Source organism: Salmo trutta, chromosome 29, assembly GCF_901001165.1.
Source record: "Salmo trutta chromosome 29, fSalTru1.1, whole genome shotgun sequence".
In the NCBI taxonomy this organism is placed as follows: Eukaryota; Metazoa; Chordata; class Actinopteri; order Salmoniformes; family Salmonidae; genus Salmo; species Salmo trutta.
Genome location: NC_042985.1, coordinates 43,785,184 through 43,809,645, shown reverse-complemented (window position 1 = coordinate 43,809,645; position 24,462 = coordinate 43,785,184). Strand labels below are relative to the sequence as shown.

At 42.1% G+C, this 24,462-nt stretch overlaps 1 protein-coding gene across 2 annotated transcripts in view; it reads left to right on the top strand.

The window, feature by feature from the left end:
- si:dkey-220o5.5 (actin filament-associated protein 1-like 2) overlaps positions 1–24,075 on the top strand; it is a 99,115-nt gene extending 75,040 nt beyond the window's left edge. The window contains exons 5-16 of one of the 2 annotated variants that reach the window (XM_029722291.1): positions 563–659; positions 1,007–1,236; positions 2,346–2,522; positions 3,054–3,146; positions 3,286–3,376; positions 14,826–15,037; positions 16,359–16,468; positions 16,731–16,851; positions 17,327–17,405; positions 21,925–22,091; positions 23,003–23,113; positions 23,283–24,075. In XM_029722291.1, coding sequence (XP_029578151.1) covers positions 563–659; positions 1,007–1,236; positions 2,346–2,522; positions 3,054–3,146; positions 3,286–3,376; positions 14,826–15,037; positions 16,359–16,468; positions 16,731–16,851; positions 17,327–17,405; positions 21,925–22,091; positions 23,003–23,113; positions 23,283–23,309 — 1,515 coding nt within the window. In that variant the 3' untranslated portion in view covers positions 23,310–24,075. The remainder of the gene's footprint in view (positions 1–562; positions 660–1,006; positions 1,237–2,345; positions 2,523–3,053; positions 3,147–3,285; positions 3,377–14,825; positions 15,038–16,358; positions 16,469–16,730; positions 16,852–17,326; positions 17,406–21,924; positions 22,092–23,002; positions 23,114–23,282) is intronic. The other variant, XM_029722292.1, reaches the window with a different exon arrangement.
- Positions 24,076–24,462: the final 387 nt, after the last annotated feature.

The following is a 24,462-nucleotide window of genomic DNA, read 5'->3' as shown; positions in this document are numbered from 1 at the left end:
TGGCACGCAGATTAGTAGAAATGGTACCATAACTTGGCACTCCAAATGGAAAAGGTTGCAGACTGCTGGTGTAGCCTATTACTGGCAACTTCAGGAGCTTAATGGCAGAATCTGTGAAGGCTAGCAGCAGCAGGCAGCGGGAGGAGGGTCGGGAACAGATATTTTTCTTCTGGTTAGGATATATTAATCTCTGGCTCCCTCTTTATTCATTTGTGTGTCTTGATTTTTAAGTGCAGTGCTAAAAGCATCAGGCAAAGTAACCTACATATAGTTGATTTTATTCAAACATATATGGAAAAATACACATTTAAACATGTAGACCAATCAACAGCCCTAGTGTGAAGGCTTTGAAGCATAGATAGATCTTGTCTGTGTCTCAAATGGCACCCTATTCCCTACATAGTGCAATACCATGGGCCCTGGTCCAAAGTAGTGCACTATATAGGGAATAGGGTGCCATTTGGGACATAACCATTGATCAGGTCATGTCTCACTGCCCTACTACAGTCCTGTGAGTCATGAAGGCTCCCTGTCATTACCACTTGTTGTTTTCCTACCTCAGAGCCAGGAGACGGCGGTACCCCCCCAACCTCCAGAAGGTTTAGAGGAGGACTGCTATGAGGAGGCTGAGCCTTTTGTTCCAGACAATCCCTCCACAGGTATGCTCAACAAGTCATTAGATACAGCAGTCTCTCTCTCTCTCTCTCTGTCAAGAGCCATTGCCAGCAACTTGGGTTACTTTCACAATGGGATAGATGTAACCTTGTGCCGTTTCTACAGTCAAAGAATTACATTAGAAAGTTCCATTCATGTGTTATACATGTATTTGTGCTATTTTTCATCCTCAAACCTTCAAACTTCCACAGTTGTGTACTGTGGATTTTAATCTACATAAAAACCCAGCGTATCTCTTTTTACCACATTCTGAAAAGTGGCGTCAAACAGGTTTGTCAAAAAAATAAATACTTAAATGCATCCTCTGTGTGTACATGTGTGCTCGCGTGAGCGTCTGTGTTTTCTCCAGACAAAGGTGACTCAGACAGCAGTCACTACGAGTCATACGGTGAGGAAGATGAGGAGTTTGTGAAGGACCGGGCCCACTACATCCAGTGGAGTGCCTCCCAGACCTGTCTGCGGCCCACTTCTGAGTCACGCATCTGTGGCTACCTGTGGAGGAAGAAATGGCTGGGCCAATGGACCAAACAACTCTTTCTCATCCGCAACAATCTGCTGTTGGTAAGCACATTCCTAAGGACAAAACACACTGTACGATCATCAGCAAGGTGTCGACAAACGTGTTTCGAACATGTTTCATCCATGTAGCTTACTATAGCCGTAAAAAAAGGCATTAACCTTGAAATGTCTGTTATATAAAGGAAGGAAGGGTTTGTATAGCTCTGTTTTATGTAGTATTCACAGAATAAAAAACATTGACCCCTAGTGGTCTGAACATTGACTTTAATTTCAGGCCCTTCTTATGACCAATTGTATTTTCTGTAAACAGGTCTTGTAAATTAATGTATTCTTTCTACAGCGTATGTTCCCCCTTTTGATGATGCTTATTATGCATTATGGTTGAACCAAAAGATTAACTGTAACAAAAACATTAAATGAAATCGGAAATATTTAAATATATAGGTGAAATGAAATGAAACAATGAATGTTGATGCATGTTGATGCTGAAGTTATGCAAATACTAATGATAACAATGGCATAATATATTCAGTATGCTGTGGGCTGTTGTCTTAACAGTTTCGCTCAATTTATTCTGATCAACCTAGCAATTACGACACATCCCTCACTATTGTCATTGGTTGCACTAATTGCAACATAACATAACTTGGTTCAAGCATTCATGACATTACCCTGAAAAAGGCACAGTGATGCTGTAATGTTGGTGTTTTTTTAACCAATAATTTATAGCTTACAGTTTATTCACCGTTAGTCAGCACCTCTACGCTAAATCATTTTCTCTGGATGTGCGCCAGCTCATGCTTTTTATTTACAGAATAGCCCATAAATTGTTCATCCTATTTGCCTGTTTCAAGTTGCTTCTAGTGCTACAAGTGGAGGGGCAGGTAGCCTAGTGCTTAAGGGTGTTGGGTCAGTAACCAAAATGTTGCTGAGGTGAAAAACCTGTCGAAGTTCCCTTGAGCAAGGCACTTAACCCTAATTGTGCCTGTAAGTCACTCTGGATAAGAGTGGCTGCTAAATTAGTAAAATGTTAGACAAAGTGATACTGGCAAGAGCGTTGTGTGGGTTTTCCTTTTCTTTGAAGATATCATCGAATTACTCCCACACACCTGCAACAAGCTCAGATGTCCTTTTCCTATTTTGAATCACAGTGCTACAAATGTGCCAAGGACCTCTACCCGCTGCTGGAGCTCAACCTGCGGGGCTGCCAGGTGGTTTACAAGTCCAAGCACAACAAGAAGATGCAGCACGAGCTCAAGGTTGTGGCTGGTTCCGATACAGTGGTGATGGGCTTCCAGAGCTGCCAGCAGGCGGAAGAATGGAGGAAGGTTTGGAGGTGTTTGTCATTACAGCATAGTCCCACAGAGGACTGCGATAGACTAGCGTCCTGTCCATGGGGTGTACTTGTACATCAAATTGCCTCACACTATAGAAACAGGAGATAGGCTCCTGCCCTATGGGCCGTTCTGGCTCAGACATGGCAACTATAGTCTCACGGTTTGACACAGCAATTGACTGAAAGAGAGCAAAGGGAGGGGTAAGAGGAAATGCCTTTTTAGATGTGTAATGCCCATGATTGTCCAAACAGGCATGCCTAGCCTATCTGAGATAAATGGCGGTTGTTAACAGGTTATTATCAGGATAGGAGAAATGGACAGTAGGATTGGGAGATATGGGGTATGACTGTAGGTGTTATGGGGCGGTTTCCCGGACACAGATTAAGCATAGTCCTCGACTAAAAAGAAAGATGAATCTTTTTAGCCCAGGACGAGACTTAATCTGTGTTTAGGAAACTGCACCAAAAAATGTTGTGTGTGATGTGTTTTCAATTCTTACTGGTTGTCCGACTGGTCCCCTAGATCATTGAGGAGGTGAAGGGCTCCTCCTACTATGAGCCAGAGTCCCAAAGGTTCCCCTTGTTACTCAAGTGTGACAGACTGGACTCTTGCAGGGTAAGTCTTCTGCCACTATAAGAATTAAAGCTACGCCTGCCCCTAGTTAACATTAACATTCAATTAACTCAATTTGACTGAATAAGGTGGCTCAGATTTTCTCTCAATGCTGCCCTTTCATGTGTTGTTTCCCTCGCAGTCAAGCACAGTCATTCACACTTCAGACTCGGATGAAGAGAAAATGTCGGCGCTGCCCTCTGCTCCCAGCAGTGTGGAAATGAAGGATAAAGGTAAGCCTATTCCCCCGTTTGTCAACATTAACAAATGCTGCTCTGTTTCAAAGACTATCAATAGCTCCATCTTAAGTTGCTTCGTAGGGACTGAACGAGTCACTGAGGACTCCGTGAAGCAGTGAAGTGCGTTCAGTAATAAATGTGAAAATGAATGAAAAAAATAACTGTAATGAAAGTAAGTAAATATACATTTTATCAATAATAATTGAATGTTTTTTCTGCATGATAATATCGATTTCTGAACTATACTGAACACAATTATAAACGTATCATATAAAGTGTTAGTCCCATGTTTCACGAACTGAAATAAAAGATCATAGAAATGTTCCATATGCACAAAAAGCTTATTTCTCTCAAATTTTGTGCACAAATATTTCTCCTTTGCCAAGATAATACATCCACCTGACATGTGTAGCATATCAAGAAGATTATTAAACAGCACGATCATTACACAGTTGCACCTTGTGTTGGGGGACAATAAATGGCCACTCTAAAATGTGCAGTTTTATCACACAACACAATGCCACAGATGTCTGAAGTTTTGCGGGAGTGTGCAGTTGGCATGCTGACTGCAGGAATGTCCACCAGAACTGTTGCCAGAGAATTGAATGTTAACTTCTCTACCATAAGCCGCCTCCAACATTGTTTTAGAGAATTTTGCAGTACGTCCAACCGGCCTCACAACCGCGGACCAAGTGTAAGCACGCCAGCCCAGGACCTCCACATCCGGCTTTACCTGCGGGATCGTCTGAGACCAGCCACCCAGACGGCTGATGAAACTGATGAGTATTTCTGTCTGTAATAAAGCCCTTTTTGTGGGGAAAAACTCATTCTGATTGGCTGGGCCTGGCTCCCCAGTGGGTGGGCCTGTCTCCCAAATGAATGGGCCTATGCCCTCCCAGGCCAACCCATGGCTGTGCCCCTGCTCAGTCATGTGAAATCCATAGATTAGGACCTAATTTATTTATTTCAATTGACTATAACTCATTAAAATCGTTGAAATCGTTGCATGTTGTGTACAGTACTTCCCAAATTTGCGGAGATCTGGTACAGAATGTGGAAGGAGGCCAGGGAAAGGCAGCCTTGCTGTGTGCCTTTCTCCAGCCCTTCAAACTCAATGCAAGGCATTGACATGACTTGCGCATGTGTGTCTACCTTATACTGACAACTAACGGACGCTTAAAGGCAGGCAGAGAGCTTCGCTTCCTTTTCATGTGTCAATATGTCTCATTAATTTTCATTGCACTCAAATAATACATGCATATTGCATGCATGCGTGTTGGTGTGAACAACGTAATGGGATAGGCAGGAGGACAGGCAGGAGGATAGGCAGAGCTCGCTCCTGCCTATGGACATCACAAGTCATCTGCTGCCTTTTGACGGTTACGTTACTTTTGCTGATAGCTATGGTACTGTAAGCTGAACAGGATGGATAACATATTGCATCTGAAACAGTTTTCAAAGTTGTCTTTTCTAGCGAAACAGAGTGTGATAAGAGATGGAAGATCAACACCTGACCTACATCAAAGAAAGGGACAGAAGATACACGATAATTTCAATCTGAGTGGTATCACCAGATAAACTGGCTCTGTGGCTTCGCTGCTAGCAGCCGACTCTACTGCTTCCCCTGCCTGCTGTTCTCCATCAGTAAAAGCGGTGGACAAAAGCCGGTTACTGCGACTTGAACAACTTACCCATAGCATTCAACAATAAGGTGACCAGGTTTCTGGAATTAAAACCGGGGACGTTTCCAGTTTGGCGGTCAATATATCATTCAAATATCCAATGTTATTATCTATGAAATAAAAATGGGGGACAATTCCGGTTTCATGTATTTAGTCTTAACAGGCACACTGTGATAGACAGAGAAAACAACTATATTACAGAAACACTACAGACAAGACAGAACTGACCGATCTGAACAGCCATTCAATGGTCCTGGTAGTCTGGGAAGAATAAGAGCAGAAGAGAACATGAGCAAAATTGAAAAAACAGAAACAATAGTATATGTGAAATACTTTACAAAATAATAAAGAAATAAGATGATGATGAGATTGGTAACTATATAATATACTTATACCAACCTAATCTGTATATTTCTCAGAAGAATGTATTTTCTTCAGGATTGCTCTGTCTTAACCAGCTTCTCCTTGAACTCCTGGCAGGGGAGGTTGAAGTTTTCCTTCACAATAAGCATGGCCTTGATGGAAGGAACAGTGAACCTATTTCTTGCTGCTGTCCATATATCATTCATTTGGGAGAACACACTCTCGACTGGTGCATTACTTCCAGGTAAGCACATGACAACAGACGCTAATCTAACCAGGTTAGTGTGTGGGATGTCATTCTCTTTGAAGTGGGTAACCACCGTGCTCCATCTCTGACTAAGCGGTGTCTCAGATGTTTTCCATTCTTCAAGCGATCACCCCTTTAGGAACTCTTGCAGGCCAGTAACCTCATCAAACAATGCATCGTCATTGATGGTCACATTGGAGCATTTTTTCTGCAGTGTGGCTACTGCCTTCTGGATCTCTTCACACTGAGGTTGCCTTTTTAAAGGAGACAATGTAAATCTTTTAGATTATCTGTGTGCTTTGGGATGTTTTGAGAAAGCTCTCTTTAGACATTGCTCCATTTTCCTCTAGCTCTTTCAGAAGTCCTCTGACCAAAACTGGAATGAAGTTGTCATCACGTCTTGCAGTAAATTTTGCCTCAACATTTCCCAGAATTGCAGCTGACTCCACAGCACAGCGGTCCTGGCCTTCAAGCATCTTGATCGTGTCACTGAATACGGTCAGGTTTCCATGGACAAAGGCCAGCCAAAGTTCAGTCAGTGGATCTTCGAACATTGTTCGCTGGACAACAAGGCTTTTGTCTTCAGAAAGAAAAAAAGATTTCAATGACACGTACATTTTCAGCACTCTTTCTAGAGCAGGGAGCATGGACAGCCAGCGAACATTGCTGTGTCCTAAAATGTTATGGTACTCCTGGCCAACAAACTCATAAAAGCTCTTCGGTCTTTCTACTCTGACGGTGAAAATATTAAAATATCCAAATATCTTTGTGAGCAGGTACTCAACATCAAGGGGAATCATATCCAAAGCTGTTCTGGCCGTGTTATGAATGGTGTGGGCAGGACAACCTAAGCCAATCACCTCCCGCTGCAGAGCATTTTTAACTTTGGTATGGACATTGACCCTCCCCAGCCTATTCAGTCCTCCAAAGTTGGTATTTGTGTTGTCGGCAGAGAATGCCACGACTTTGTTTTCCAGGTAAACATTTTGGATGACCACCAGGACCTCAGCTGCAATTTCCTCTGCTGTTTCTCCTTTCAATTCAACAGAATCAAGCAGTTTTGTTTCCACAGATATGCTTCCATCATATATCTTACAATATCTGACTACTATTGGCAGCAGTTTTACATGTCCATGATTGGACGCATCAATGGACAGGGACACACATTCAACCTGGTCTAGGTCCTGTGTTACCAAAGTAGTTGCCCATGGTGCTAACACGTTACTCACTATGGCGTCACATTTTGTCCTAGCACATGTAGACTTTGGCTCATAAAGCTTCCGTGTCAGTTTTGCTGTGCTGTCCATAGATCTGTAACTATGATTGTGTCGCATAGTGTGGTATGCAAAGACACCCTCCTGCACAGCTAAATCATATTCTTCTTGGGAAGGCTCTACCTTGAAGAATGTGGTGACAGAGGGCATACCAACATGAGCAATCAGAGAGGCTTTATGCTTTTTCGTCTGTTGATGTTCTACCACTGTCGTTCCTCCCCCGCTGCCAATTGAAAAAGAGGAATTACAAAGGGTGCAGTGAACCATACTATCGTCTTGACCTGAGTGTATAAATGGAAATTCTCTCATCATGTTGCCAGTAAAATGTAATTTCTGTTTCTTGGAAAGAGCCATTGTACCTCCTCTGTCTGCTCTTCTTTACTCCCCTTGAGTCACTCCCCTTGAGTCACTCCCCTTGAGTCACTCCCCTTGAGTCACTCCCCTTGAGTCACTCCCCTTGAGTCACTCCCCTTGAGTCACTCCCCTTGAGTCACTCTCCTTGAGTCACTCTCCTTGAGTCACTCCTTGAGTCACTCTTAACTTTTTCTCTTAACTCTTACTCTTCTGCACTCTCCTCGCTTCACTCTTTTTACTCCCTTAATTTTTCCTTTTCACTATCTTCTCCTTCCTCTCCAATCTTTAATAATAAATAGTACACTATTAGACAAAATACTTTGGTTAACAGATTCCCATTGGTTGCCTCATTTTTGTATTTTCTCTCAAAAACATTGTTTGGAATAATAAATTGGCAGGCTCTGTAATCATATCTTTACATTTCCTCCTCTATCTGACTTGCCTAGTTAAATAAAGGATAAATTAAAATTAATATAAATAAAAATGAAAATATCTCCTTCACAGTTCTTCCTATCCAGTCTTCATCCTCTCCTTCCTTTCCACTCACTAACAGAAAACATTATGCCGATGTTATCCATGAAAATCTCAAAATACATATTCACACTATTAAAATTGTAATCTACAAATAAATATTCTCATAATTAATTGTGCATTCATTTAATATAATCATATTTTCAAAATAGCCCGTCCACTTCATGTTTACATGTGAACGTTTTATAACCTAGCTACCATAACAGTAGCAAGCTAACCTAGCTAGCTAACCTAGTTTACATAGCTAACGTTAGCTAGCATAGCCTATTTAAAACCTTATGGAACAGATCATCTATCTATATAATAAATTGTGACATTATAACATCACTACTGTAGCTAGTATCTCAAACGATTGTAACTTACCTGGCTTGAAAATACATTTGTGGTGATGTTGTGGTTTCACTTGACACTTGCTAGCTTCTGGCTGAGTTTTCCACAGCAGCTTTCTCTAAAACTAGCACGAGCAAGTAGTTAGTAGAAGAAGAAGAGTGAATGAAGCTGCTATAGCGAGCAAAACAAGCACAACACGATTGAGATGTCAACCGGTAGGCTCTGCTGCCTGGTCTTTCTTGCCACGTAAAATATTATTTCCCTTTGCGGTCTGTTTTTAACACACAGTTAAAAACGGGGACATTTCCGGGGACAGCTCCAGCCGGAACAGGCCACCAAAAATGGGAACTGTCCCCATTTTTAGCTTCTTGATATGCCACACCTGTCAGGTGGATGGATTATTTTGGCAAAGGAGAAATGTTCACTAATAGGGATGTAAACACATTTGTTGTCACGTCCTGGCCAGTATATAAGGTTAATTGTTTTGTAGTTTGGTCAGGGCGTGGCAGGGGGTATTTGTTTTATGTGGTTCAGGGTGGTGTGTTTGATTAAAGGGTGTTTGATTTAGTATTTCCGGGGTTTTGGTTTATAGTCTATGTTTATGTATTTCTATGTCTAGTCTGGTGAGTGTGTTTCTATGTTGTGTTGATTGGGGTTGGGACTCTCAGTTGAAGGCAGGTGTTGTCTATCTGCCTTTGATTGAGAGTCCCATATATTAGGGTGTGTTTGTGGTTGTTATTTGTGGGTGATTGTTCTGTGTGTAAGCCGTATGCTTTACCAGACTGTTTGTAGTTGTTCGTTTGTTTCGTTTTGTTATTTTGTATGTTCATTTTTGTAGTTAATAAAAATCAAGATGAGCATACACGTACCTGCTGCGTATTGGTCTACCTTTTCCGATGACGATTTCGCATTATCGGCAGAAGACGAAGACGACAAGCGTGACATTTGTGCACAACATTTTAGAGAAATAATATTTTTGTGCATATGGAACATTTCTGCGATCTTTTATTTCAGCTCATGAAACATGGGACCAACACTTTACATGTTGAGTTCATATTTTTGTGCAGTGTATATTCGGTCAATAGAAAAACAAGTGCCATTTAAGATTGATTTATTGAAACCGTAATATAAACTGGTTATATTATATCGTGGAACACAATCTTCAAAAAGGCAGAAACCTCAGTAGTGGCACTTGCTTTAGCAGACAAGACTCTTATTTCCCGAGCCCTTATCACAGTCAAGACACAACTATTTTATAGTAAAAAAAAATGATATAATGCAACAAAATAAAATAGAACAGAATATTTTTCCAAATTGTAAAAGTTGGCAATGCGAAGTGATGCGCATCTCATGCCTGGAACAGTTATTCTCAGAGTGATCATTTGAAACGGGACACAATTTGATGAGTTGAATAAAAAAATGTCAGGGTGACAATCAAAAATCTGTCTTCTTTTTAATACACACATATTCGGTACAGTTTATTCTTCCTGTTCTTTTCTAAATGGGCAATTCCACATTGAACACTGCATGGGGATATATTACAGCCACCACATCTGTTTGGTGAGTAGGCCTAGGCTTAATGATTCTGAGTAGCAAAGTAGCCTAAGCGGAAAATAGACGACACACAATTATTCCAAAACTGCAGCTTGTTGTTGGAACACATTTTGAATGTGATAAAACTGTCATCATTTGGCAAGGAATGTTACATTTTAGTCATTTAGCAGACACTCTTATCCAGAGCAACTTATAGTTTTTTCTCCGTACTGGTCCCCCGTGGGAATCAAACCCACAACCCTGGCGTTGCAAACACCATGCTCTACCAACTGAGCCACACGGGTAGCTTGTGTAGCCCATCAGTTAGACATGTATTTCTGTAGGCCTAATGGGAGCTTGTGTGCACACTCAGGACGCTTTTGTAGAGGGAGCAGTCAGAACCCAATTGAGTGAGACAGAGGTGAAAGGGAATTTAGGAAAAAGAACTGCGTGATGCTTGGCTTGGTTTCATTCTTATGTCTGGCAAATACAGGCCTATGGAACACTAGAGTCAAAGCAAATTTACGTTGTCTTCAAGACAAAATGTCAATTTTTGTTCTAAGCACAATTCACCAGAAATGTTTATGATCTCTGGTTAAAGATCGAGTTTTGACATCTGTTGAGATTCATGCCCATCCCTACCTCTGACATGTTTGAACATTTTTACAACTTGTCTCAGCAGCATACATATGTGATGCAACAAGGGTAGAAATAGCTTATTTGGACAATATTAATTACTAAGCAGAGCTGTTTTATCAAGGTACAAATATCCTGTGCTTTTTAATTTTGAGTATAGGCATACAGACACAGCTTAGCTACATTGTAACTACGAAGTTATCACGTTTGAGGTATGACCCAGATGCGAGAGACACAAAAGTTTATTCCTAATAGGAGCAAGCAAACAACAGCTCAAGGCTGGCAGGAGTCAATAATCCAGAGAAGGTATAAAGTGTCCAGAACGGCAGGCAGTCTCAGGGTCAGGGCAGGCAGAACGGTCAAAACTATGAAGTACTAGAAAACATGAGCAGAAAAACAGGCAGGAGCAGGGAAACAAATGCTGGTAGATTTGACAAACAAAATGAACTGGCAACAGACAAACAGAAAACACAGGTATAAATACACGTGATAATGGGGAAGATGTGCGACACCTGGAGGGGGGAAGAGACAATCACAAAGACAGGTGAAACAGATCAGGGTGTGACAGAAGTGGGGCAGCAGGTAGCCTAGTGGTTAGAGTAACCGAAAGGTTGCGAGATCAAATCCCAGAGCTGACAAGGTAAAAATCTGCTCTGCCCCTGAACAGTTAACTCCCTATTCCTAGGCTGTCATTATAAATAACAATTTGTTCTTAACTGACTTGCCTAGTTAAGTAAAATAAAAAAGTGGCCATGGCTGTGCTTGCATATGGGGCTCAGCCAGGACTGTTACTTTTTGTAAGTGATTTATCCGATTGATGTTGGAAAAATATATGGCAAAAATGCAAAATGGAATTAAAACAGCTTGGGGAGAAGACAAATTCACAGATTGAATCATGTAGTATTAAGCCATGGTTTTGAAAGGTAAAGTGAAATTAAAACATGTTCTCGTAGTGCACGCAGCTCAAATTATATGTGACATCCCCCTCAGTGCATCTCCTCCTCATGGACTGCACCAGATTTGCCAGTTCTTGCTGTGAGATGTTACCCCACTCTTCCACCAAGGCACCTGCAAGTTCCCGGACATTTCTGAGGGGAATGGCCCTAGCCCTCAACCTCCGTTCCAACAGGTCCCAGACGTGCTCAATGGGATTGAGATCCGGGCTCTTTGCTGGCCATGGCAGAACACTGACATTCCTGTCTTGCAGGAAATCACGCACAGAATGAGCAGTATGGCTGGTGGCATTGTCATGCTGGAAGGTCATGTCAGGATGAACTACATAAGGGAGGAGGATGTCTTCCCTGTAATGCACAGTGTTGAGATTGCCTGCAATGATAACAAGCTCAGTCCGATGATGCTGTGACACACCGCCCCAGACCATGATGGACCCTCCACTTCCAAATTGATCCCGTTCCAGAGTACAGGCCTTGGTGTGACGCACATTCCTTTGACGATAAACTCAAATCCGACCATCACCTCTGGTGAGACAAAACCGCGACTCGTCAGTGAAGAGCACTTTTTTCCAGTCCTGTCTGGTCCAGCGACGGTGGGTTTGTGCCCACAGGTGACATTGTTGTTGCCGTGATGTCTGGTGAGGACCTGCCTTACAACAGGCATACAAGCCCTCAGTCCAGCCTCTCTCAGCCTATTGCGGACAGTCTGAGCACTGATGGAGGGATTGTGCGTTCCTGGTGTAACTCGGGCAGTTGTTGTTGCCATCCTGTACCTGTCCCGCAGGTGTGATGTTCGGATGTACCAATGTCTCCCTGTAGTGCTGTCTTAGGCGTCTCACAGTATGAACATTGCAATTTATTGCCCTGGCCACATCTGCAGTCCTCATGCCTCCTTGCAGCATGCCTAAGGCACGTTCACGCAGATGAGCAGGCATCTTTCTTTTGGTGTTTTTCAGAGTCAGTAGAAAGGCCTCTTTAGTGTCCTAAGTTTTCATAACTCATGTTTTCATGACCTTAATTGCCTACCGTCTGTTAGCTGTTAGTGTCATTAATTGTTTATGGTTCATTGAACAAGCATGGGAAACAATATAGATCTGTGAAGTTATTTTGATTTTTACGAATTACCTTTGAAAGACAGGGTCCTGAAAAAGGGACGTTTCTTTATTTGAGTTTATAAAATGGACATATCTATTTTAATACAGACAAGCTCAAAACATTACTATTTATTGAAAATGTCAAATTACCCAATGGATCATGATACTTTTTTGGTAAAAAAGTATGTTTTTGCACCCTTATTTTGAAAGTGTTGATGCAGCGGATCCGTTTGCTCAGCCGCCTATGGTAGCGCTGACTACCAGGAATTTTGTGTATGTAGCACTGTCTTAAGGTAGGCCTACTCGCTGGCATTTGAGTCGCTGTCTGTGGTGTTGAAAGTCGCCTGTTCGTGCATAGCAGTTGCGTGGGGCATAAGCTATTAGGGCCTGCGAATGTGTGTCTAATGGTTGCGCTGCCTGCTTGCTCCTGTTTGATGGTTGGTTGTGATTGTTTGTTTATCTTTATGATCATGTAAAAAACATGAGCTGGCGCACACCCAGAGAAAATAATTTGATGTAGAGGGGCTGACTAACGGCGAATAAACTATAAGCTATAAAAAGAAAGAGTTGCATACTCTATATATAAACTCCCAGTAATTTATTGGGTAAATCACCAATGTTTCGGCATCACTGTGCACAGTGATTTCCCGAAACGTTGGTGATTTACCCAATAATTTACTGGGAGTTTATATATAGAGGGTGCGACTCTATTTTTATAGCTTAGCTTTGTGATCGTGTCATACCGATAAACACCGAAAGTGCCTACCCGGCCTCAGACCTTACCGCACGTCACTGCTGTGAAGATAGTGTGGTATTGTTAACCTTGTTTGGTCTAGCTTTAAGTCATAACAGGCACGTTGTTGGTGTAATACTGGCTCATTGTGAACAGTGGGTTCCTGGGGAATTGGATTGTTACCTTTTGCACCATTAGAGTCTGAAGGTGTCCTCAACAGGTTAGCAAACTCCATGATCTGTGCCAGGCCAACATAAGGGGAGGAAAGAGATGCTAATTATATTTAATTATATTATTATATATTTTTTTGCAGTTTTTTGGGCGTACAAATTTGGTGGTTTTAGATATAGGTGTCACGTGTGCTCCCTCTCCGGCTTCTAGGTCACCAGGCTGCTCGTTATGGCGCACACCTGTCACCATCGTTACACGCACCTGCGCGTCATCACACACCTGGACTCCATCACTTCTTTGATTACCTGCCCGATATATCTCACTCCCTTTGGTTTCTTCCCCAGGCATCATTGTTTCTGTTCCAGTGTCATGTCTGTGTGTTGTTCGTGGTATCTTGTTTTGTATTACGTTATGTTTATTTATTAAAACACTCACTCCCTTAAAACCCTCACTCTCAGCGCACACATTACAATAGGCTATGTCTGAAGTGACACCCTATTCCCTACATAGTGCACTACATTTGAACAGAGCCCTATGGGCCCTGGTCAACAGTAGTGTCACGGATCCCCCCGGTACTGCTGCTCATTCTGTGCACTAGTTCCGGAGGTCTATGTCACTGCCCTCTAGGTGTCACTGAACTGTTTGATTACGCACACCTGGTACCCATTCTCCCTGATTAGTAATTGTATAAGTGTGCCTTTGTATTGTTCACCTTTGTATTGTCAATTATTGTTCCCATTTCTGTTGGTATTGTGAGTTGTTTCAGGTTTGTGCTGCATCATTTGTGTATTACGGGACCCGTGTCATTCTATGAGGTTTACCCTCGCTCTTTTGTTTGGGTACATCCCAGTGTTTTGTATACATGTTTGTTTTGGGTGTATTAAAAACCCCTATTATGTATTCCTGCGCCTGTCTCCAAATCCTTTATTCCAGCGTGACAAGTAGTGGACTCTATAAGGAATGTGTAGCCATTTCAGAAACAGCCATAGGCCCTGCCCAGCTTGTTTGTAGCCTTGATTGTATAATTAGATAACTGGGGATAGAGAAGGTGATGGAAGTCACACCACATACATGCAAAGCTACCTTTTCATGGTGACTTATTTTCAATGTCCATTGATTTGGGTTTGAACTTCATGACTAGAGAACGCATAATGGCCAAAGAAGTGTACAAACCGTATGATATTGTCATCTTTGTGTAAGCGTTTGACTTCAGACCAGGTTGAAATTGCCCACCAAACAGTTTATTTCTGTTGTCAATGTGTTCTTTTTCCACCCTCTGTCTGGTAGCCTGCTCTGTCTGGTACTCTGCGCTGGATCTGTTTGTGCTGTCTTGCTAACTCCTGACCATAGGCCTTAGTGCCAGACAGTCCTGACCATAGGTGTTAGTGCTAGACAGTCCTGAACCTAGGCATTAGTGCCAGACAGTCCTGACCATAGGCGTTAGTGCCAGACAGTCTTGACCATAATAGTTAGATGATAGCCTGGTCTGGCATGATCTCAAGACTCTCGTGACCTTTGACCCCATCCCTGTTTGTGCTGCAGGGTTCCTGAATGTGCTGATGAACTGCCAGTGGCAGAGCCTGTTGTGCCAAGTACAGGACGGGGTGCTGAAAATGTTCCGAGACGAGGGCTGTGAAGAGTGCCCTCAGTACACGGTACAGCTGAAAGGCTCCCAGGTTCGACCGGGCCCCGACACACCTCAGGCCTACCGCATCACTGTGGTCCAACACGGAGACCAGGTGGCAGTACTGGAGGTAAGGGCTCCGGGGGTGAAGTTCCCCCTAGGTACAGACATGATCAAGGATCAGCTTCCCCTCCCCCTATCTTAACCTTAACTATTAGTTGGGGAAATGCAAAACTGACCAAAAATCAGTGACTATGGGTAACGTCACCCTTTCTCCATGGTAAGGATATAGACAGACTAGACTCTAGGCAGAAATAAGGGGTCAGGAATAGTTCATGGATCACTATGACTTTATTATATTTATTTTATAGTAATTTAGCAGATGCTCTTAGCCAGAGCGACTTACATGCTGACCACACCGCTGGCGTCGCACGCATGCAAAATAAATGTAAACATACATGTTATTCAATTATTGCACCCACACTGCTCGCACGCGCCAACGAGTGTCTGCATTGCCAAGCGCTAAAATATAAGTCATTTCTATTTGTGACGCTGAACGTGGTGCAAGTCCTGCCTCTTCCATCTCCTCATTGTTTTATAGGAGCAGATACTCACGTGCCATCTTCTCATTGGTTATACCCACATGGGTGATTGAAAGATGAACTGAGTTTGGTCGGTCGTCGTGGTAACTATGAAAGTTAGATGCCAATCGCCATATAAAGTCCAAAGAAGAAAAAGCCTGGAAGGAGGAGAGATGACTAGAAACTATTTGGTTGACCATTTTATGTGTGGATTAATTGTCAGAGTAGAGGACCTTGTGCATTTCAGGTAAAACAACAACTCAACGTTTATATCCCAGGACAAATTAAATAGGACAAATTAGCTAGCAACTGCATGCTAGCTAGCAAAATTGCCATACATTTTTTATTCTTTTTGACCTGTCCTCAAATTAATATAATTGGTTGTGTTGTGATCACGCTTAGCGTGGGGGGACAAAATCAATTTGCACGGCAGGTTTGGGTATGTTGTAACAGGAGAAATTAGGGTTGTGCCTTGCTCAAGGGCAAATCAACAGATGTTTCACCTAGTCAGCTCAGGGATTCGAACCAGCAACCTTTCGGTTATTGGCCCAACACTCTTAACCGCTAGGCTACATGCCGATTCATTTACCCTAGTGTGGTTAATTTAGATCATGGTGGAAAGACATTTCACACTCTTCAAAAACTCAAAAGAAAAGCTTGTTATTATGCGATCACTACCAAAAGCGATCCAGTTATTTCCCACAGGTTCATATTCAACATAAAACAAGTCAAAACTCCAAAAGGGAGCTGTGCAGGATCAAAATTGACCAATTCATTCCTGGAACAGAGCATTGTGTGTTGTTGAAACTCCCCTTCTCCGTCTTCTTTCTCTATCCCTCTCTTTCTGTGTTCGTCCATGTCTCTGTCCAGGCCAGCTGTGCAGATGAGAAAGAGCAGTGGTTGCAGCTCCTACAGGACGGGAGTGTAAGCCAGGATCAGGCTGACTCTGTATATGACTCAAAGCCCGCTGGAGCCCTCAGGTAATAAATGTTTATGATGATCACTAGATCCCTTGGTTTGGATCTACAAAACAGTATGTATCAAGCTCCTTAGAGTAGGAGCGCTGATCTAGGATCAGCTCTCCCCTGTCCATTTAATCTTATTAATTGTGATCTAAAAGGCTAAACTGATCCTAAATCAGCACTCCTATTCTGAGACACTTGATACATACGGACCCAGAACTATGTTTTTTAATGCCTATATAGGGCTACTTGGTTAAAGTTTTTTTTCCCCTACCATCAGTGGTTTGAAGGAGCAAAGGTTCCCAACCTCAAACATGTACATAGATGACCCCTTTCACCAGCACAGTGGAAGCGGCCGCACACAACCCATCTACTCCAACACGGCCATACTGGAGCACATGGTACAGCCCATTCTCGGGGTGGGGGGGTGATATGTTGTATATGGATTTTTTTTTAAATGATGTTCTGACTTAACTCTTTTGCTCCTGTTCTCTTCACCTGGGTTCTGTGAGATTGGGATTCAAACCAATGCAGGTTAATGAACTTTTAAAGGTGCTTTATGCTTGAATCTTGATTTTATGAATGCGATCTCCACAAATGTCTGGGAAATTGCCTTTAGAAGTCAATTGTAGTGCACAGTTTGTTATTCTTTGTTGGTTTGAATTCTAGCCTAAAACATTGTGTGTCCAGGGTCAAGAGAGAATTTGTACCTTCAGACTTGAATAAGGACACAGTCAGGTGATGGTCATAGGCGTACATTTCTGTTTGTAGTAAACTGTACAGTTGGCAACAGTCAAAAGAAGCCAATGTGATTTTGATGGACCTAATGTTAGCTGTTGATATTTCAACGGATTTCCTTTGTTTTGCTCTCATCAGTTCCAGAATTCCAATAACGTCGCCAGGGGAGACTCAGTGTCATCGAACTACAGCAACACTGATATCTTTAACAACCACAGTAAGTCAGATTCAATGTTCACCCCTTCAGATGTTCCTCTGTAGGAGACACCACAGACATACCAAATCAAATCAAAGTTGATTTGTCACGTGCGCCGAATACAGCAGGTGTAGACCTTACAGTGAAATGCTTACTTACAGGCTCTCACCAATAGTGCAAAAGAGGTATTAGGTGAACAAAGGTAAGTAAAGAAATAAAACAACAGTAAAAAGACAGGCTATATACAGTAGCAAGGCTACATACAGACACCGGTTAGTCAGGCTGATTGAGGTAGTATGTACATGTAGATATGGTTAAAGAGACTATGCATATATGATGAACAGAGAGTAGCAGTAGCGTAAAAGAGGGGTTGGCAGGTGTTGGGTGGGACACAATGCAGATAGCCCGGTTAGCCAATGTGCTGGAGCACTGGTTGGTCGTCCCAATTGAGGTAGTATGTACATGAATGTATAGTTAAAGTGACTATGCATATATGATAAACAGAGAGTAGCAGCAACGTAAAAAGAGGGGTTGGGGGGAGAGGGGGTTGGTGGGGACACAATGCAAATAGTCCGGGTAGCCATTTGATTACCTGTTCAGGAGTGATTCACTGGGTGATGCACAGTGCCCCGCGGTCAGAGGCCAAGCAATTGCCGTACCAGGCAGTGATGCAACCAGTCAGGATGCTCTCGATGTTGCATTTGGCCATTTGGACATATCCTGCAATTGATCAGGCACTAGACCAGGGATAGGCAACTTTGATGGGGCTGGGGGCCACAAAAAAACTGAACTCATCATGAAGGGTAGCTGGCCACTAAACTAATTTAGCAATCTAAAAAATGTTTGCTGACATAGGCTAATTGACTATCAGTGACTGACATAACAAGAGAAAAACTGATGATACACAACCAAATTTTGAAATTGCACCTTGTGTATTCTACTATTCTAACTTGCAACAGTAAGTTGAGACCTCGACTGAGGGCCTTCAAAAGGGGGGCGGGCCGCCAGTTGCCCATCCCTGCACTAGACTATAGTCAAATCAAATAAACATTTATTGGTCACGCACACAGTTCAGCAGATGTTATAGCGGGTGCAGTGAAATTCTCAGCTCCTAATAATGTAGTAAAAGTACACAAATAATAAAATACAAATTAAAAAACACAACAAGAAATCAAGAAATGTCAGAACGAATCCAATTAACAAACCAAATAGCACTGTAACAGAAATCCAAATGCAATCTATACGTATATACACCGGATGAATTTAGACAAGATATGCTAAGAATGATATGTACAGCAGTAGATATATTAGATTGAGCTGTGTCCAGTAATAAATCATATTTGGTGTGTATAAACAGTAACGAAAATGCAATGCAGAAATATTAGAATGAGCAATGTCGAGAATACAGTATTTGACTAAAACATTTAAATGTGTTAACCCTCGCAAGGCTGCCAGCCCAGACGGCATCCCTAGCTGCGTCCTCAGAGCATGCGCAGACCAGCTGGCTGGTGTGTTACGGACATATTCAATCAATCCCTATCCCAGTCTGCTGATCCCACATGCTTCAAACGGCCACCATTGTTCCTGTTCCCAAGAAAGCTAAGGTAACTGAGCTAAATGACTACCGCCCCGTAGCACTCACTTCCGTCATCATCAAGTGCTTTGAGAGACTAGTCAAGGATCATATCACCTCCACCCTACCTGACATCCTAGACCCACTCCAATTTGCTTACCGTCCCAATAGGTCCACAGATGACGCAATCGCTATCACACTGCACACTGCCCTAACCCATCTGGACAAGAGGAATACCTATGTAAGAATGCTGTTCATCGACTACAGCTCAACATTTAACAACATAGTACCCTCCAAACTCGTCATTAAGCTCGAGACCCTGGGTTTCGACCCCGCCCTGTGCAACTGGGTCCTGGACTTTCTGACGGGACGCCCCCAGGTGGTGAGGGTAGGAAACAACATTTCGACCCCGCTGATCCTCAATACTGGGGCCCCACAAGGGTGCGTTCTCAGCCCTCTCCTGTACTCCCTGTTCACCCATGACTGTGTGGCCATGCACGCCTCCAACTCAATCATCAAGTTTGCAGATGACACTACAGTGGTAGGCTTGATTACCAACAACGACGAGACGGCCTACAGGGATGAGGTGAGGGCCCTCGGAGTGTGGTGTCAGGAAAATAACCTCACACTCAACGTCAACAAAACAAAGGAGATGATCGTGGACTTCAGGAAACAGCAGAGGGAGCACCCCCTATCCACATTGACGGGACAGCAGTGGAGAAGGTGGAAAGTTTTAAGTTCCTCGGTGTACATATCACGGGCAAACTGAAATGGTCCACCCACACAGACAGCGTGGTGAAGAAGGCGCAACAGCGCCTCTTCAACCTCAGGAGGCTGAAGAAATTTGGCTTGTCACCAAAAACACTCTCAAACTTTTACAGATGCACAATCGAGAGCAACCTGTCGGGCTGTATCACCGCCTGGTACGGCAACTGCTCCGCCCATAACCATAAGGCTTTCCAGAGGGTAGTGAGGTCTGCACAACGCATCACCGAGGGCAAACTACCTGCCCTCCAGGACACCTACACCACCCGATGTCTCAGGAAGGCCAAAAATATCATCAATGACAACAACCACCCGAGCCACTGCCTGTTCACCCCGCTATCATCCAGAAGGCGAGGTCAGTACAGGTGCATCAAAGCTGGGAACGAGAGACTGAAAAAGGCCATCAGACTGTTAAACAGCCATCACTAACATTGAGTGGCTGCTGCCAACATACTGACTCAAATCTCTAGCCACTTAATAATAAAAAATTGGATGTAATAAATGTATCACTAGTCAATTTAAACAATGCCACTTTATATAATGTTTACATACCCTACATTACTCATCTCATATGTATATACTGTACTCTATACCATCTACTGCATCTTGCCTATGCCGTTCAGCCATCGCTCATCCATATATATATATGTACATATTCTTATTCATTCCTTTACACTTGTGTGTATAAGGTAGTTGTTGTGAAATTGTTAGATTACTTGTTAGATATTAATGCATAGTCGGAACTAGAAGCACAAGCATTTTGCTACACTGGCATTAACATCTGCTAACCATGTGATTGTGACCAATAAAATTAGATTTGATTTCAATACACAGTACAAAACCCCATGTCAAAATGGATATAATTGCAGGAAATTAGCTTCCGGACTAGAGTGAATGGTATCTGAATAGAAAATGTGTATAGCAGTAGTTATATAGGATAAGGTTTGACTGGAATACAGTTTTTACATATAAAGTGGGTAAAACAGTATGCAAAAATGATTCAAGTGAACCAGTGTTTAATGACTCTATGTACATAAGGCAGCAGTCTCTAACGTGCAAGGTAGAGTACTTGGTGGTAGCCGGCTACTAGCTGGTACCGAACACATATTGTATTCCACATTCCAAATGCAAAGAGACATGAGGGTTTGCCTAGATTTCACATCAATATGTACTTTAAGACCAATTTCTGTCCAATCTCTTTGCCACTACATCTGTTATTCAGACCGGGAGCCAAATAGAGAATGAAAGATGTTTGTATGGAGTTTATTCCCCAAATCTGTGCAAAAAATATGATTAGGGAAGAATATGTAACTTTGGATATTATTATCATTCTCCTGCATTAAAGTTTTTGACTTTTAAGTGAAACAATTCCACTACATCTGTCTTGCATTATAAACGTGTCTACATAATGATATGTTATAACAGATTCTCTGAACAGAATTTTCCATCCTCCCATAGTTTTATGTTGCAGTTGCGTGCTGTTGCATCAATGTAAAACACTACACAGACACAAATGCATAACGCTTTATAATTATAGTGGTGGGAACACGGTTACTCTGGTCTACTCCCCCCCCCCCGTTTTTGTTAAGTTTGAGCAGTTTAGTTAAAGTAGAAAAGTCTGGGACTACTTCATATAACACCCCCAGGCTATGGGTTATTGAAGTGCTGAGGCCTGAAGATATAGCCTGTTACCAGATCGGTTTGTGCTTTCAGGCCAAACATCACAAGGAGTTGACATGGTAGCACAAACAGATCTAGGACAAGGCTGCTGAAGATATGGGACATGTGAACACTGCTGAAAAGAGTGTGCAGGCCAGGAGGGAATGTACAGCCACAGTTACTCCAGCTCTTACTCACTGTTAAGAAGTGAGCTTGGATTCCTTCTTGGAGTTGTGGAGGGAAATGCTCCCATGTGCTCGGAGTTTGGAGAGTGCTGATGCTAAGCCGTCGTTTCTGGTGGTTTGGTCATGGAAGCAGGATCTAGCCTCATGGCAGAAGGTCAAGGCAAGGGCCTCTTAAAAACACATATCATGTTTTCCTCTCAACAAAACTGCCATAATTCGAGTCTTTGGGACAAAGTTGAGTTCCATCTTAAAATTTGGTGCTATAACTAACTTCATTCATTGTTAGTAAAAAAAAAAAAAAAAGGTCTTTAACGTAGGTATTTACTGCAGATTTGTGACAGTGACTGCTCTGTAACAGGTAGGAAATCGTGTGAGGTGGAGCGGGGGGTTCAGAAACTGGACTTGACCGGGAAGAGAAGGGTACAGCTGAGAGCTGGGTCAGAGATGAACCTCATCACTGCAGGGAAGACCGCCAAATGTACCTCCTTCAGACAGTCTCTGGCATTCTGTACAGAACGGGCACAGGTAACACAACTACGCTGCCACCCACAACCCTGTTATGCCATCCAGAGGTCTTATCCCTGAAAATATCCAGGGCCCATATTCATAAAGTGTCTCAGAGTAGAAGTGCTGATCTAGGATCTGGTCCCACATTTCCACATGTCCATGTAATCTTATTCATTATGATCTAAAATGAAGAAAAAAATATATCTGAGATCAGCACTCCTTCTCTGAGAAGATTTGTGGCACAATGCTGCCACTTACTGTTCAGAATGCTCAACACAACACTAGTGTGTTAAAGTGAAAATACATCTTCATAATGTGACATGGTATCCAAACAGAATTTGTCTAATTATTAAGGTGACTCATTAATAAATCAGGGGGAAAACTTCAAGGAAATGTTTCATATTTTCTCCAGTTGTAGGTTGGACACATTTTCTCCCTTAATTCCATTCTTGTCTAACATAATGTCTGTGTAAAATGCCTTTCCCCCTCATTTGTACAGATGCCTGTGTGTTGAGAAGCAATTAGCCTACAGTGCACATAAATAGGCTATCCCCCTCTTTAGATACAATGACCAGAGGGCCAGTTCAAAGATGAGGCCTTTGCAATCATTAGCCTCAAATAAATCATTTTCCTACAGAGCTTGAAAGGGTTCTTTGGCTGACCAAAGTTGTTTGACACATTGTAAACAAATCCAACTCAACAATACCAATCTGCATATCAGAACTTGGTAAGCTCTAGGAAGAAGAAAAAGGAATCACCTGCTACTACTCTTCTTACCAGCATGTCATTGTATTGGAGTATGTGTTTTATATCCTCTTGGCTGGGTCACTTTGATATTGTGGTGGAGTGTGCTACTGTGGCCCCCATGCTCCTGCCACCATGGGTCTTTTCTAAGGTCTGTGCTCATTTTATTGGCCTTGTCTCCACAGGGTGGGTTTTTCACTCCACTACTGCGAAGGACTGCCTCTGCTAAAAACTCACTGAAAAGAGCCCCCTCTGCCCTATTTATTGAGCATGGCAAGGTGTTTCAGAGAAAGAAGGTAAGTTTTGGCCTAAATGGTCTGAAAATCAGAGAAAAGGAATCTATTCTGAACATCACTCTGCCCCATTGAGATAATCATATCAAGACAATTAAATTAAGGAATATAAGTAAGTATAATTGTTCAATTAAATGTACCATGTGTTCTTTTTTTCTCATTATTTTTGTAGGAGTGGGAGACAATGCCTTCTACTTAATACTATACTGGTTGTTTCGGTAACAATTATCTTGTATACTTTTCCTATTTTCTACCAAACATTTTTGTCATCAGAAATGTCATCCATCTTGATGATAATACAATACACTATACTTGCTTCCCAAATGGCACCCCTTTCTCTATTTAGCCCATAAGGGTCTGGTGAAAAGTAGTGCACTATATAGGGAATAGGGTGCCATTTGCGACAGGCCCTTAGATAAACAGGCTTGTTTCTCCATTAAAACAGAGGCATTAATAAGAGATTCCTGTGAGGGTAATTCAATTGAAAACCTTGTAAAGCCTGACTCAGGAATTCAGGATTGTCTCTCAGTTTGAGGTGTAACACTTTCATTGTTTTTCTGTCTTTCATTTCTTAAAGAACAATTTGTATTGTCTAATTTGTCTATGTATGTATTGCAATTCATCAGACTTAACTTTGCACTGTTTTCATCACTAATTGAGTTACAATAAATACACAATGTTGAAGTCATGAAAAATACATTATATATGGATATGAATTGAAGTCATGTTCACCGTATACAGTTCTGTGGTATAATTTAAACATATCTTTTTATAAAGTGTTTTTACCATTACATTTTTACTTAGTATCACTGAGATGTTTTACATTCCTGAAATATGTTGTGATACAGTGACATCTATTGTAATGTTCCCATGTTTTTATTAATAGACTTTGTGTATTAAATTTTAGGTTGGCCTACTATTTGCTGTAAACTGATAACTGTGGTAATAAAACAGTAATTAAAGCATCTGTGTTTGCTCAAAGTGTTTCTGGGGGAAAATGTTTTGGATAAATGTACATTGTGGAAGTGTAGTTGATGGTTTATCAGTGTTAAATGCAATCATAAAAAAAACAGTTAACAGTTGACTATCAGATGACTTCATGTAGTAAACTGGTAATGAGAAAAATAAGTGTGTATAAACCATCTGTAAACACTGTATATTATGATTCTGCTTAACAATGTGTTAATGCCAGGTAAAAGAAAGTGTGATTTATCTGGAAATCATCTTCTGAGGCAAGTACCTTTGAGACTTGAAGTAGGGTTTCCCCTTGCGTTGTGTCAGTTGTTGATGTGTGCAAGGGTCCCTGGTTCGAGCCCAGGTTGGGGCGAAGAGAGGAACGGAACCTACACTGT